The sequence below is a fragment of the Physeter macrocephalus genome, chromosome 15 (genome assembly GCF_002837175.3).
Source record: "Physeter macrocephalus isolate SW-GA chromosome 15, ASM283717v5, whole genome shotgun sequence".
Classification (NCBI taxonomy): domain Eukaryota; kingdom Metazoa; phylum Chordata; class Mammalia; order Artiodactyla; family Physeteridae; genus Physeter; species Physeter macrocephalus.
In genome coordinates, this window is record NC_041228.1 from 33298439 (window position 1) to 33313676 (window position 15238).

Below are 15238 nucleotides of genomic sequence, written 5' to 3' on the forward strand. Positions count from 1 at the left end.
AAAAAAGTTCTGACATAATTCTTCTATGTGTTTATGGAATCCTAGGAAGAATCACTGCAATAATTATCTAAAGTAATATTAAAAGGTAACAAAAGAGATGTTTGGTCTTAAATGTAAATTCAAACGTAGAGTGTCTAAAATAACAAATCAAAGCGAAAGTATATCTGCAATTTCTAACAGCAAAAAAATAAGTTAGTTTGTAAATACTGTATTCTTTTTTTTTTTTAATACTGTATTCTTTAATGCAGTAAGAAAGAAGATTAGGAATAAAATGTTGGATAGTCTTATAGACCAGGTCACATTTAAAGATAATTTTTCAGGATAGCAAAAATGTGCAATGATTAAGCTCTACACATACAACTAAAACACTCGTTGCTATACTAGAGCCAGTACTTTTATTTGTAGAGTTCACAAATCAAAACATAACAAATACTTATACATCAGTATTGGTAGGAATACCAAATATTATTTCACAACTGCCACTACGCGTTTCTTCTTCTCTGACACCCTCTGCACAGATCCAGGCTTGCTATGTTTGATACGATTCAGTTCCCTAGAAATAAAACAAAATGCACAAAATATAAGCAAGTTTACGAGAAATCATCTTAACCAAAGAAAACTTCCTCAGAAAAATCACAAGGCATTTTCTTTCACTGGAAAACCATCTATTAAAAAAAAAAGTTTTCACAATGAGATTAGGTAAAAAGCAGCTAGAAATCAAGTTTTGTTAACTTATTTATTAGCTTCTTCTCTTACTATCTGTGTCCTTTACTAACTTTAAAAACCTGCTGCAGTTGTTAAAATATTTAAAAGTGACTCAACCCCAACATCTACCCAAAGACAACAAAATAATCATTTGAATAGTCTAATTAAAAGAAAAAAAGAACTCTGTCTTAGAATTTCTATAACACTTCACATGAATTCAAAGACTGCAAGGAGAAGAATATTCCACAGGGGAAATGGTGGTGACGGTGGAACGCTACGCTTTAGAGCCAAAATGTTAGATTCCAAATGCTATGATGAAGCATATTAGACAAATTTTTATCTAACAAATGTTCTTGGCAGTCTTTAAGCTGGAAAATACACAATACCTCTTAATTCCAGCTACGTTAGAAATTATTTTTTACAAACATTCTCCATTGATAATAGTTTTTTAGCATGAGCAGAAGCATTTTCTTATTTTGATATAAGTCACTGGCATTGTTTGCCCTTTAAACATATGCTCAAAGATAGGTAATGAAAATTCTCACCATGTGAGATGACCATTGCCCCCTCTTTTATCAGGAAAAGGAAAAAGGCCCAGAGAAGTATTCAAAAACACCTCTGACAACCCAATCAAAAAATGGGTGGAAGATCTAACTAGACATTTCTCCAAAGAGGACATACAGATGGTTAAAAAGCACATGAAAAGATGCTCAACATCACTAATTATTAGAGAAATAAAAATCAAAACTACAATGAGATACCTCCTCACACGGTCAGAATGGCCATCATCAAAAAATCTATACACAATGCATGCTGGAGAGGGTGTGGAAAAAAGGAAACCCTCCTACACTGTTGGTGGGAATGCAAACTGGTATATCCACTATGGAGAACAATATGGAGGTTCCTTTAAAAAATTGAAAATAGAGCTACCATATGACCCAGGAATCCCACTCCTGGGCAGACACCCAGAGAAAACCATAATTCGAAAAGACACATGCACCCCAATGTTCACTGCAGCACTATTTACAATAGCCAGGACATGGAAACAACCTAAATGTCCATCGACAGAGGAATGGATAAAGATGTGGTACACACATACAATGGAATATTGCTCAGCCATAAAAGAACAAAATAATGGCATTTGCAGCAACATGGATGGACCTAGAGATTCTCAAACTGAGTGAACTAAGTCAGAGAAAGACAAATATCATGATATCGCTTACATGTGGAATCTAAAAAAAGGCTACAAATGAACTTGTACAAATCAGAAATAGAGTTACAGATGTAAAAAATAAACTTACGGTTAGCAGGGGGGTATGGGGGGTAGGGATAAATTGGAAGATTGGGATTGACACATACACACTACTATATAAAACAAACAAGTAATAAGGACCTACTGTATAGCACAGGGACCTCTACTCAATACTCTGTAATGGCCTACATGGAAAAAGAAGCTAAAAAAGAGTGGATATATATATATGTGTAACAGATTCACTTTGCTGTACGCCTGAAACTAACACATTGTAAATCAATTATACCCCAATTAAAAACAAAAAAGACACCTCTGATGCACAACAGCATATAAACTATTCCCTTGAAAGGCTCGTTTTTTGGTTTGTTTTTGGTGAGACGCGAGGGGGGGAGCTAGAAAAGGGTACTGAGAGAGAGTCAAATGCTCCAAAACATACTTTCGTCGACGAGCTTCTTTCATGATGCGCTGTTCCTGAATCTGGCTGTAGATAGATTTTGGTAGATGTCGGTGACGAGAAATACGTTTTATGTGAGGATGATGTTGAAATTTCTCCTTTAACCTCTGGTTATAATCTGTGGCTGCTTTTTCTCGTGACGTAAGCTGAAAAAATGCATTTTGATATTTTAACGAATGGTGTGTTTGTTTTGCTTCAGTACAACAAAGTTAGGAGCAATGTTTCCCCAAAAAAACTAAACTTTCACGACGTGTGACCAAAATTGCTAATGTAACTACACCCTTTACAAGGTTACGTTAATGATACCAGGTTTGCGAGCACTGAATCTCCTTTTAGGCAGCACGCCTACAATGTAGATGGATGCCACCAAGTGAAAAAGAGCAGTGCCAAGGGAGCTGGGCTCTGTGGACCACTCTAGGCATAGTAAAAGCACTTAAATGAATCACTCAAAAAATTTTTTTTTCTGTAAAAATAACTTCTGAAACAGAAAAGAAAGTGTCTGATGCCGTAATAACTAGCCTTTGTCTAACAACTGTTAAGGATGATATGATTTAGAGGAACATTTAATGAAGAACTGAAACCTAGGCATAGTGTAGTACTTAGCAATCATTAAACCTAAAATAAAACTATTTTTAATTACTACTTATCATATCTTGATTTTCCTTCCAGAGCTAAGCAGAAAATAACCCACACTTAACCTTTCCTTCTTAAACTTAATATTTGTTTCAGTTATAAATACCCTGTATGAAAACATGAGACATTTAGAAAAACATTAAGAACAAACAAAAATCAACCATAACTCACAACCCAGAGGTAGCTAGCCAATGGTAGTATTTGTTAGATTTTCACTGAGTCTTTTTTAAAAGTCTGAAGCTGTGTATTTTTTTTAAGTGTTTCACTGTCTCTTTGATATTAAAATACCTCACAGAGACTTGCAGCCTTTGACTCGCCTGATTACTATTCCTTTAACAGAAGAAATGCGCGTTCTAAGTTCTAAGCCTCTAGTCCCTACATCTTCTCTCCCCACCTCAAGGAAAATACAAAAAAACAAGAAGGCTCAAATATGATCAAACATTTTCATTAACAAAAGCCTCTGGGGGAATTCCCTGGTGGTCCAGTGGTTAGGACCCAGTGCTTTCACTACTAAGGGCCCAGGTTCAATCCCTGGTCGGGGAACTAAGACCCCAGAAGCCATGCGGCGTGGCCAACCACAAAACAAACAAACAAACAAAAACCAAAGGCCTCTGAAGATGTCTTTGACATGAAAAAAAGTAAACCTCAATACAACCCTGTTTTGTTGCTAGCCTTTTTTATCGCAACTAACGCATTTCAAATAAATTCTCTTTATAACATAATGATATTCAATAAATCTAGAAACTAGCTTTATGACAATGAAAGAAAATGGGGTCTCTTACCACACCCAACTTTTCAGAAGCGTTAGCTTTCCATAGACGAATGTTCATTTCATCAGATCCACACATAATGTACTTGCTGTCAGAAGTCCATTTTACACAGATAACATGTTGCATTCTCTTTGTGTGATAGACTTCCCTATAGAAGAGGAATTAAGTTAAAACTCTTAGGGTTTTGGTACAGATTTTCTTTAACCACTGCCTATCAAGTATCAGGATAACATTTTTGAGTCCTAAAAGAGTATAAAAGAGAAATTAAAATTCATTTAAATGTATTTTTATGGGACCAATCTAACAAGATTCTATTCTAAGTGTTGGGGAATTAAAAATTCCTGCTCTCAGAGATGTTATAATCCAATAAGAAAAATAAGTATAAACAAATTAAGCAAAACTAGATGTCCAGAAAAGATCACAAAATAACTGAGGGCATATAACACAAATAAAATATGTTGAAGCTGGAGTAATTTTGTAACAATAAGGTCAACCACCACACTTTTTTGGGGTTTCTTTTCATTGAAAAATAAATGCAATGGCACTCTAAGAGCACATCCTGATATGTTGATCCTAATGTCTGATTTCTGTTTTGGTCAAATTGTTTAAAAAGCTCAATTAATTGAAGTGAGAGCTGATGATTTATATATGTGAAAAGAAATGGAGGGCTATAGAAGTGATGAGGTAAGGATCATTTAATAAATGGAGATGTCAAATATCATACCTATTTGGAAGGCTGTGAAATTCACAGAAGTGAATCCACAGAAGATACTATATTAGGAAGTGTTAAGCAGAGCATTAAAGAGCAAGTAAAAGACAAGGTCAGAAAAAATAAAAGGATGAGAGGAGTTCTAGAGAAGTAAAGTTTCCATATCTGGATTAAGTGATTCAAAATGCAGACTACTTGAGAGAAAGGAAACTCGCTCAGCAAATTCTGCACAGTAAAAGAAAACCCGTATGTGATGATGAAATCAAATAGATTTCATATCTATAAAAACATCTCTGACATACACTCACAAAACTAGTCTATTACACTGTTTCTAACAGATACACTGTGAGCTCTTGAATGAACATGTAGCTAGACCATAAGAAATTTATTTCTAAAAGAGAGTATGGTTAGAAAGAACATCCTATTAAAAGGAAAAGTAGATGAGACAGACAGCTTTTTCTTCTCTCAACGCTCTGCTTTTACAAGACTCAATTCTTATAACCTCTAACTATTTAAGATGTCTTTTTTCCCAAAGCAATGTACTGAATTTAAATATTAGGAAATTTGATTAGGCTTTGGTAACTATTAAAAATAATCTATTCATGTATTAGATCAGTTCATGTATTAGACCAGACAAACCCAATGGTTAGTCACTTAACCAACTTAGAATTCTCCTTAATGGTAAACTACACAGGGTTCTTAACTTCTAGATATGTTTATCCTTGTACTTAAAATAGATACATAAAGTTCATTATAAGTTATACTATTTGGGGATAAATACATTTAAAAACTTAAATTCTTTATATACGTAGTCAAGATAAATGAATTGTTCCGTGTGAATGCAACTGAATTTGTTTGCTAAGTAAATACTGAATGAAATCCCAACAGAAGCTTACCTTCAAATATTCATTTAACTGTACTTTTTGAAAACCTACTCAAAATTTACTTTTAAAATACACTTTAACTATTTTAAGATCTTTCAAAGGAAAACATTTTAAAAATACATATCCTTCAAAGCACTGCCTGTGCCATTTGATGTCTGTAATGACAGGAAACTAGGGCAGACCACAGAAACAAACGAGAAGCGGCTTTCAAGCAGACGAAGGTCAGAGGGGATACCACTTATAACTATAAACCCAATGGGAAGTAACACATATTAAATTGTGATGACAAAATCTCCAGATAACATCAGGAGACAATTCCCTGGAAACGGGGTATAAGAACTCCTCACTTCATACAGTTCTGGAATAATTTGAGCTTTTAACTAGACTTGCATTTAACTGCCCACACTGGCTGCAGAACAATGCAGCTGGAGCTCAGCTGCAGGGTTCTTGGGATCATAGGTGCCTAAACATTCCCATTTCTCATACTCTTCCTTTGGTCTTTATGTCTGCTTATGCATCATGTTAGAAAAGTATTGTCCTACTTACTACCTTTGGAGGTCCTGGTGCCAAGAAATGATGGAGGGCCACACTCTCTTGATTCTTAATATTTTCCAGAGAGGTGAGAAGAATGGAAACTCTCAGCCTTGCCTTGGGCCCGACTGAGCAATTCCCAACAAACCATTCATGACAGTTTGGAGAATATCAAGTTAGTTGTAATAGCCATACAGGAACCAACCCCAGGAGGAGTTCCACAGCAGAGATGATGGAATGAAGATCAAAGTCACCAGAACACCCACTCAGTATGCTTTTGATTCAAATTCAAGCACTTTTTTAATCATACACATGACGATGCTGACAATTATTTGCTAGCAATTCATGATTATACAAAAAGGTTTAGGAATTAATACGGTTTCCTCAGATTAGAGGGGAGAAAGATGCAACTATCACAAGTAAAAATACCAAAGAGTTAGACAAGCAGATTGCCTATGACCAAAAAAAGAGCTGTGTGACTCTAAAGAAGAGGCTCTGTGTGAACACAGGGCTGGGACTAGGGTGAGGCAAATGCGGTGCCTACAGTATAAACTTTAAGGAAGCATCTCTTTCAGGGTGGTGCAGATGCAGGGCTGGCACTTGCATGACCCTCAGAATGGGTAACTGCTTGAATTCTGAACCATAGGCAGCTCGCTAAAATGTACTCTAGTCCTGGCCCTGCTGGAACAGAAAGACGGTGAGTCAGGAGGATATGTCTTTTTTTTTTTTTTTTTTAACATCTTTATTGGAGTATAACTGCTTTACAATGGTGTGCTAGTTTTACTGGGCATATACCCTGAGAAAACCATAATTCAAAAAGAGTCATGTACCACAATGTTCATTGCAGCACTATTTACAATAGTCAGGACATGGAAGCAACCTAAGTGTCCACTGACAGATGAATGGATAAAGAAGATGTGGCATATATATACAATGGAATATTACTCAGCCATAAAAAGGAGGATATATCTTTGAAAATGAACATCATTTTTTCAGAAAGTTCAGACACCTTCAGCACTGTAGAAGCTAGGCTAGTTATCATTAAAAGTAATGATCAAAATTCTCATCAGTGCACTAAAATGGTGAGATTTCTATACCCTGTTATAGTTACAACACCAAACTGAATGTTCTCTAGGTTTGCTTTTTTTTAAGTGAAGGAAGGGACCCAGAAAAATTCTCTGCTAATCTATCCTTATGTAGCTGGGGAAACTGCTTCACCAGCTCCACAGTGCTGTCCTCTAGAACAGATCATCACCTACCACCCTCAATATACAGGTTCTCTGTTCTTTCTTTTCCCTGATACTGCTTATTTTTCTCCTTTCCTTTCCTATGACTTCCAATCATTCCCCTTTGTCTTTCACCATGTCCATCTTCTCCCATACTAAAGCAAGACTAGGTCACCCAAGCAAGTATATATGTATATGCATGCATGTATTGTGTATGTGTGTGTGTATATATATATATATATATATATATATATATATATATACACACACATATACATGTATATATATATTATCTTAGAGAGAATGTTTTATTTTCTTTTTACATTTTACTGTTACTATTACTGCTGTGTTAAAATGGAGGTGGTGATATCTTCAAGTGTGAGCAACACCACCATAATCCTTTAACTATCACTTTTTATGGGAAAATTTCTTCTAGTTTGCTTGGATTTGCTTTGAATATGCATGAAAGTGCTCTGTAAATCATAGCACACTAGACAAGGGGCTGTATCTTACATAGGAGTTAAGTTTTAAAGTTGGCCTATAAAGCAAAAGATCAAATTCAGTCAAAACTATCCTTGAAAACCTTAAAATGCCACAGTTTACTGTAAACTACCTCAATACAATAACATATGACATAATAATAATATGGATGTATAAATATATACTACATTCAGTAACATATAATATGTAGTAGAGGGCCAAGCTGCACAAAACAACACACCTCTTAAATACTAGAATTACATTCAATGTGCTAATACAATGACACACAAACAGAGCATACGACAGCTGAGCATTCATATCTCCCACCTCTTGATCATTCCAGGGCGTATACCTACTAGAGTGGGATGGAGGGAAAATGGTCCTGACAATTTAAACTGTTATTTTTCTCTTTTTTATTTTTGCCTCACTGTGTAAGAGCTGAATTTAAATAAGTAAGTAATAACAAATGTAAGGTATTATTGTTATTAACTGCTCTTAAACTGTATTAGGGAAAACCTTATCTAAGTTCTTCATTATCAAATTAAAAAAATTTTTAAGTTTACTACATTTTAGGGCAGTGAAAATACTATGATAGTATCAAGATGGACATATGTCATTATACATTTATTCAAACCCATAAAATATATAATACCAAGAGTGAACCCTAGGTAAACTATGGATTCGGGGTGATTATGATGTAGGTTCATCTTACATTCTGGTGAGGTAACAAAAGTACCACCCCATAAGGGATGTTGATAATGGGATAGGCTCTGCATGTGTAGGGGCTGGGAATATATGAAAACTCTCTCTACCTTCCTCTCAACTTTGTTGTAAACCTAAAACTCCTCTAAAAAAATAAAGTCTTTATTTTAAAAAATTACTATAAAACACTTAAAAATAATTCTAAAATAAAAGGTTTTGCTCTAAGGCAAACACTAAGATTTCATATAAACAAATTATATAAAGATAATATCCTGTTCAATGAAGAAACTGCCCAGTAGGCTGATGTTTTACCCATAGATGATGCAGTGGAAGTTGGTACCCCAAGTCACAACACCTGGGTGTGAGCTCCATCATATACACACAACCAAATAACCTTTCAAAAAAGATAAATGATCAAGACAAGGAAAAAAATCAAACAAAAACAAATGTTTATCAGTAGTAACATACCTGCTTCTACTTTTGTCCACAGGAAAGATTCGAATAGATTTATCAAAACTAGCAGACACAAAGTCTTTCCCAGTGGGAGAGTAATCCACATCAAGCACGGCAGATACGTGATCCATATGTACCATTACAGGAGTGTCCAGTGCACGCATATCAAAAGTATATAAGCTGTAAAAGAATTTTTAATTATTTGATACAAATTTCTATTAAAAAAAGCATATGTAGTACTAAGAGACACTAGTGAAAATAAGACTGCTGGCTAAATAATGCACATCTAAATAAACAGCTCAATTCTTTACACAGCAGGTAAGGGACAGGGAAAAATATCAACAGTTTTTATTATTCCTTAAGATTACACTTACACACTTTCAACCTTATAGACATAAATCTCATTGTAGAAAATGTGCAAACTTCAAAAGAGTATGAAGAATACAAAACTTACCTTTCTTTTTTTTTTTCTTTTTTTTTTTTAACATCTTTATTGGGGTATAATTGTTTTACAATAGTGTGTTAGTTTCTCCTTTACAACAAAGTGAATCAGTTATACATATACATATGTTCCCATATCTCTTCCCTCTTGCGTCTCCCTCCCTCCCACCCTCCCTATCCCACCCCTCTCATGGTCACAAAGCACAGAGGTGATCTCCCTGTGCTATGCGGCAGCTTCCCACTAGCTATCTAATTTACATTTGGTAGTGCATATATGTCCCTGCCACTCTCTCACTTCATCACAGCTTACCCTTCCCCCTCCCCATGTCCTCAAGTCCATGCTCTAGTCAAAACTTACCTTTAATTCCACCACCCAGAGAAAGTCAGTTAGCACAGTGTAATTATTTCTAATCTTTTCACCATACTACTGAATCATGTAACTTTTAATAAAATTAAGATAATACTGTATAAAGCTCTATATCCTGATATTTCATGTAGCATATTATGAACATTTATCTATTAAATAATCTGAGAATGTTTTTAATGTTTTCATATGTAAATATGAGTTAAAATAATTATTTGTTTAAATAAATCTATTTAATAAAGTTTCCAACATTTTACTATAAATAATTCTTAAAGGAAATTTTAATTTTTGATATTTAATTTTTAATTGAATGGGACAGATTCAATTAGATCTGAATAGATTCCTACAAGTAGAAAAGACAGCATTTTTAAGTCTTTTGAGTTGACAAATCATTTCCAACAAAGTTGCACTAATTTATACTCCATCAGTGATATATAAGAGTGAGCACAGCTTTTCTAAGTGTATACTAAAATTAGAAAACTATACTTTGTGCACAATTGGCAAAAACAATGACTTCATGATTTTCGAGGTTTAAAAATTCTTAATCAACAGCTAAAAAAACAGTGCTTCAAATGAGCCAACATGGATGATGGACAGTAGTAATACAGCATTACTATGACCAAGTTCCCAACATCAAAATACTTCCAGATGCGAAGATTAAATTTGAGGAGAAACAAGATATCCACATAATTTCAAAGTATCTCCCCAAAGACATGTATTAATTACAAAAGGAAAAAATAGTAACTTTATAGTGGAGAAAACTGGCAGACAGTACATTAACTAAGTGATCAAGGTTAACATCACCAGTAATATAATAAGATACACTGACATTATGTACCCCTGATTTGATGCACCAAGAAGGGCGTATCAGTTTTGTGGTATTCTTGCCAAATATGCATAATCTCAATGAAATAATGAGAAAACACCAGTTAAGCCCAAATTAAGGGCAGTCTACAATATAATGCACAAGAAAGTCCTTCTCAAAAGTACTAAGGTCATGAAAGAAAAGGGAAGACTGAGAAAGTCACAGAGTGAGCAGGCTAAGGAGACATGGCAATCAAAGGCAATGTGGGATCCTGCACTGGATCCTAGAACAGTAAAAGAACATTAGTGGAAAGACTGGTGATGGGATAAAGTCTGTAATTTATAGTAGTGTACCAATGTTAATTTCTTGGTTTTGCTAATTGAACTGTGGGGATGTAAGATACTAACATTTGGGGAAACTGGCTGACTGGTACTATTTGTGTAACTTTTCAATAAGCCTAAAATTATTTCAAAACAAAAATTTTTTTAAAAAAAGACCTAACACTTCAAAAAGAATATTTTTAAATATGATTATTATGAGAAGTCACTGATGCTAATGATACAAATTTCCAAATACCATGAAATTCTCATCAAGAGACAAGTCATTGTTCTCTTTCATAATCTTCAAACATACCACAGGATTGTCAGCCAAGGTCATACTGATCTTTGAGGTTAAATTTCTGAGTTGACAACTGCTTTACAGTCCCTATCTAAGGCAGTGGTTCTCAACCAGGTTTGTTTTGTTTTAGAAAATTTTGTTTTTTAGTAAATTCTGTTTTAATTTCTACATGAGAAAAAGGCTAAAAGGGCTTCAATTAATGTGGTTTGGTATTGCTAGTTAATGAGAGTCCAGCTGAGCTTCTTTTTAGTACAGGAAAGTCATAAGAGATGTTTTTAGTTGGTACCACTAAAACATCATGTAATAAGTCCTATTTCTGAGCTAATTTATGCTTTCATAAATAAGAGTAGTGGAAAGAACAAAGAACTTAAATACAAACGATCTAAAGTTCAATCTAATGACAAACTTCCACCTTCCCCAGAAAACATGTATTAAGAATCCATCATATGCATAGCACTACAATAAATGCTTGGATAAAAAAAGATGAATAAGACACTCTTTCCTCATCAGGAGATTAAACTCCCTACATCAATAGCCTCATCTGTAAAAATGGAATAACATACATGTCCTATCCACCTTACAGGGATACTGCAAAGATAAAATAAGTTAGTTGATGACAAATGCTTCAACAGGTTTTAAAGCAGTATATAAGAAATCATAAAATTCCATCTAGGTCAAGAACATAAGGCTTCTATGTCACCTTTACATGAAGTCACAGAATAATATATCTGCAAATATTAAGGTAAAGGTTGAAACTTTATTTTTCCTTTTGTCTTACTGAAGTAATAGTGGTAGCTGATAACATGACCACATGAGTATCAACTACCTGAAGAGCTACACACTTTGTAGGCAGATATTTTTAGTTTCTTAAAACATGTATGATTCAGCCATTATTTATATGGTCTATGTCAGGGATCAGCTAATTTCTTCTGTAAAGGGCCAAATAATAAACATTTTTGGCTTTGTGGGTCATATGGTCTCTGTTGCAACTACTCAACTCAGGCATTATAGCACAAAAGCAGTCATATTCCATACAGAAATAAATGTGGCTATACTCCAATAAAACTTTACAGAAACAGGCAGCAGACAGGATTTGGTCCACAGATCACAGTTTATCGTCCCTGGTCTGCATCATTTTGAAAACTGAGAATACTTTTTAAGAAGCACTTCTCTAATTCGGGAAATATTTTTTTTTTTTAGCAAAACAAACAGCAATTTTCTAGAGTGTATGAAGGAATACTACCTAGGAAAACAAACTTCATTAGTAAGACATACAACTGAGTTATTTCTGATAGAAATTAACTAAGTTTTAAACAGGGAAACTTACTTGTAATCTTCGTTTGCTGCAGTAAAAATGAAAGCTTCCATAGGGTTCCAGCAAATTGTATTTGTTCTCATATCTAAGATGACCTAAGAAAAGAAGCATACACTAACCCATTACTATGAAATTAAGTCCCTCTAAAATGGATAAATTCCCACTTCATTTCCTTTCCTTCTTTTCTCATTGATTTAAGCAAGTACTTTAGTAAACACCTATTATGTGCACAGTACTTGGCTCAATGCAATACGAAAAGAAAATCAATAACTGTTTCCTGAACACACAGGCAGAGTTCTAAATACTGAAAAATATAAAAATGTTTAATAAATGGTCCCTTGACCTCAAAAAGCTTATAGTTTAGTCAGGAAAATGAGATACACATAAGAAGAGTTAAAATATAAACAGTGAAGCAGCAAGTAATCAAGTATCAAATCAGGGGCAAAATTAATGGTGAGCTTAGGGTTAAAGTGGAGAAGAAAGGTTTCAAAAAATAAGCATGATTTGGGCTGATCTGTGAAGGTCCAGTAATATTATAGTGTTTCTCAACAGGAACATTTTGGGCAGGATAATCTTTTGTTGTGTGTGACTGTCCACTGGAGGATATATAGCCTCTCGGGAGCCGGCCCATTAAATGCGAGTAACAGTCTCTTAAATGCCCCTCCCTCACTTCTAAAAATATACTTGGTGGGGTGGTACAACCCCTGAATGAGAACAGCTACATTAAGGAGAGAAAAGATAGAAGAAACACTGATAGTCTAGTAGGTAGAACAGAGAAATAATAGAAAATAGCATGTCTGCATCCATCAACGTGACATACATGTAACAAGCCCTTACTGACTAAAGCAAATAAATAAATGGAATACAATTTGGGACCAGATTTTGGAGGCCCTTGAGAGCTACAGTTCTTTTCTTCAACCTAAAAGTAACGAAGCTCTATTATTAACAACTGAGAATGGAGGGGTGAAGGAGGTAGAAATTACTATTATTAAACTGGTACTTCATGTTAGCATTCTGCTAAATGCTTAAGTATCTTGTTTTATTCTTACCATTGGGCTGCAAGGTAGCTATTAATACCACCATTTCACAGGAGAAACACAGGTTAAGTTACCTGCTTAAAGTCTAACACCAAAGTTCATGCAGGATCTTCCCTCCATATCACATGAATGAGTGAAATGATTGGAGTGGTAGAATACTTTGGAAAGATTATCCTATTTATCTAGTTCAAACTTCAAGGAATATACTCTACTTCTAATATTTCTGAATTTATTACCTGTTAGGAACAACAAAAATATTAAAAGCATTTCTGTTACGCGTGGACTATGCCATCAGACTTGTGGCACATGAACAAGGTCTAGCTCTTCTTGCACTCTCTCAATTCTAGCACCTGAAATCAACTTCATGACTTTTTACTTATAATGGCACTCCCCTCTTCACCAACAATATTTCTTTCCCTCTCTAGAATCAGCTTAAGGTTGTATTAACTTTGATATCTAAGTCCTGGAATGAATGCTTTAGAACTGTTGGGAAATCTGACACCTTGAACAGGACAGAGCTTGTCTAAATAAAACGTCAAACCCCTTGGCATGTAACTAAACAAATAAAGGTAGTTATGTGAATTAGTTATAAAACCTTCTGGAATAAAATACCATGTGTCATATGATAATCACAGGGCCTGACGTAACGGGATGCAATACTTTTTTAAGAACTTCCAATTCAGTAAGTACAAACTAGATGCCTAAAATCTGCTGACATTATGGAAGACACAAAGACTAGGATACAGTACCTCATGGAAATGTAAGGGTCTCTAACAAGCAACAGGAAATTGAGAGAATGCCATTATGATCATTTTGGGTTCTAAGGACACCTCTATTAAAGAGTTTTTTTTAATTCTGAAAAAACATTTGCTCCATATTTTCAGTCACTCCACTTACAGGGGGATGCATTAACAACTGTATAAAGCAGAAGACAAATTGAAACTCACCTTTTTCAGAGGAGTAGCTTGCCTCATATCATATAGTACTATATTCCTGTCAGAAGCACAACTTCCCAAGAGAAATGTCTAAAAGTAAGTATAACAATCATCAGTTAAAAGCTAGGCTTGGCAGCAAACCACGTCCATTCAGTGAACAAATGATTTAATTACCCTCAGTGTTTATGTTTAAGATACAAAGTTATAACGTTAAAAGTCAATTTTCAGAGGGTACAATGAATCACTCATAATCTCAGCAACCTAAGCCAAGTATTTTCATTGTTAAATCCCTACTTTAGATGCCTGTGATAATACTGTACAGAAAATTCTGCATTCTATTTTAAAACAACATATTTTACTTATCCATTCTTCAACTTAGACCTGTTTCCTGTTCTTCAGTGTTATAAATAACACTTCAAAAAACATCTGCATACATTTAGCTCTTCTTTTTCTAAGGGTAAGATTTTAGTAGTGGTGTTACTCAATCAAAAAGTATGAACAGGGGCTTCCCTGGTGGCGCAGTGGTTGAGAGCCTGCCTGCCGATGCAGGGGACACGGGTTCGTGCCCCGGTACAGGAAGATCCCACATGCTGCAGAGCGGCTGGGCCCGTGAACCATGGCCGCTAAGCCTGCGCGTCCAGAGCCTGTGCTCCGCAACGGGAGAGGCCACAACAGTGAGGGGCCCGCGCACCGCAAAAAAAAAAAAAAAAAAAAAAAAGTATGAACAATTTTATGGCTTTGATATTTAGGAGTAATTGTTTTCCAAAGAGTTGTACCAATATACATTAAAATGTGGAAATATATTAATTCTACTGCAACTGGGCAGCAATAGGTAGTGCCATTTAAAAATAATATCTGGGGCTTCCCTGGCGGCGCGGTGGTTGCGCGTCTGCCTGCCGATGCAGGGGAACCGGGTTCGCGCTC

The 15238-nt window shown here is 35.1% G+C and overlaps 1 protein-coding gene across 1 annotated transcript in view; it reads right to left on the bottom strand.

Moving 5' to 3' along the window:
- Positions 1-376: 376 nt before the first annotated feature.
- Positions 377-15238, bottom strand: part of DCAF13 (DDB1 and CUL4 associated factor 13) — a 27113-nt gene continuing 12251 nt past the window's right edge. Inside the window, exons 6-11 of the mRNA XM_007119043.4 lie at positions 14327-14404; positions 12355-12437; positions 8815-8979; positions 3827-3962; positions 2394-2557; positions 377-553 (exon numbers count right to left, since the gene is read on the bottom strand). Of these exons, the coding sequence (XP_007119105.1) occupies positions 466-553; positions 2394-2557; positions 3827-3962; positions 8815-8979; positions 12355-12437; positions 14327-14404 (714 nt within the window). The 3' untranslated portion in view covers positions 377-465. The remainder of the gene's footprint in view (positions 554-2393; positions 2558-3826; positions 3963-8814; positions 8980-12354; positions 12438-14326; positions 14405-15238) is intronic.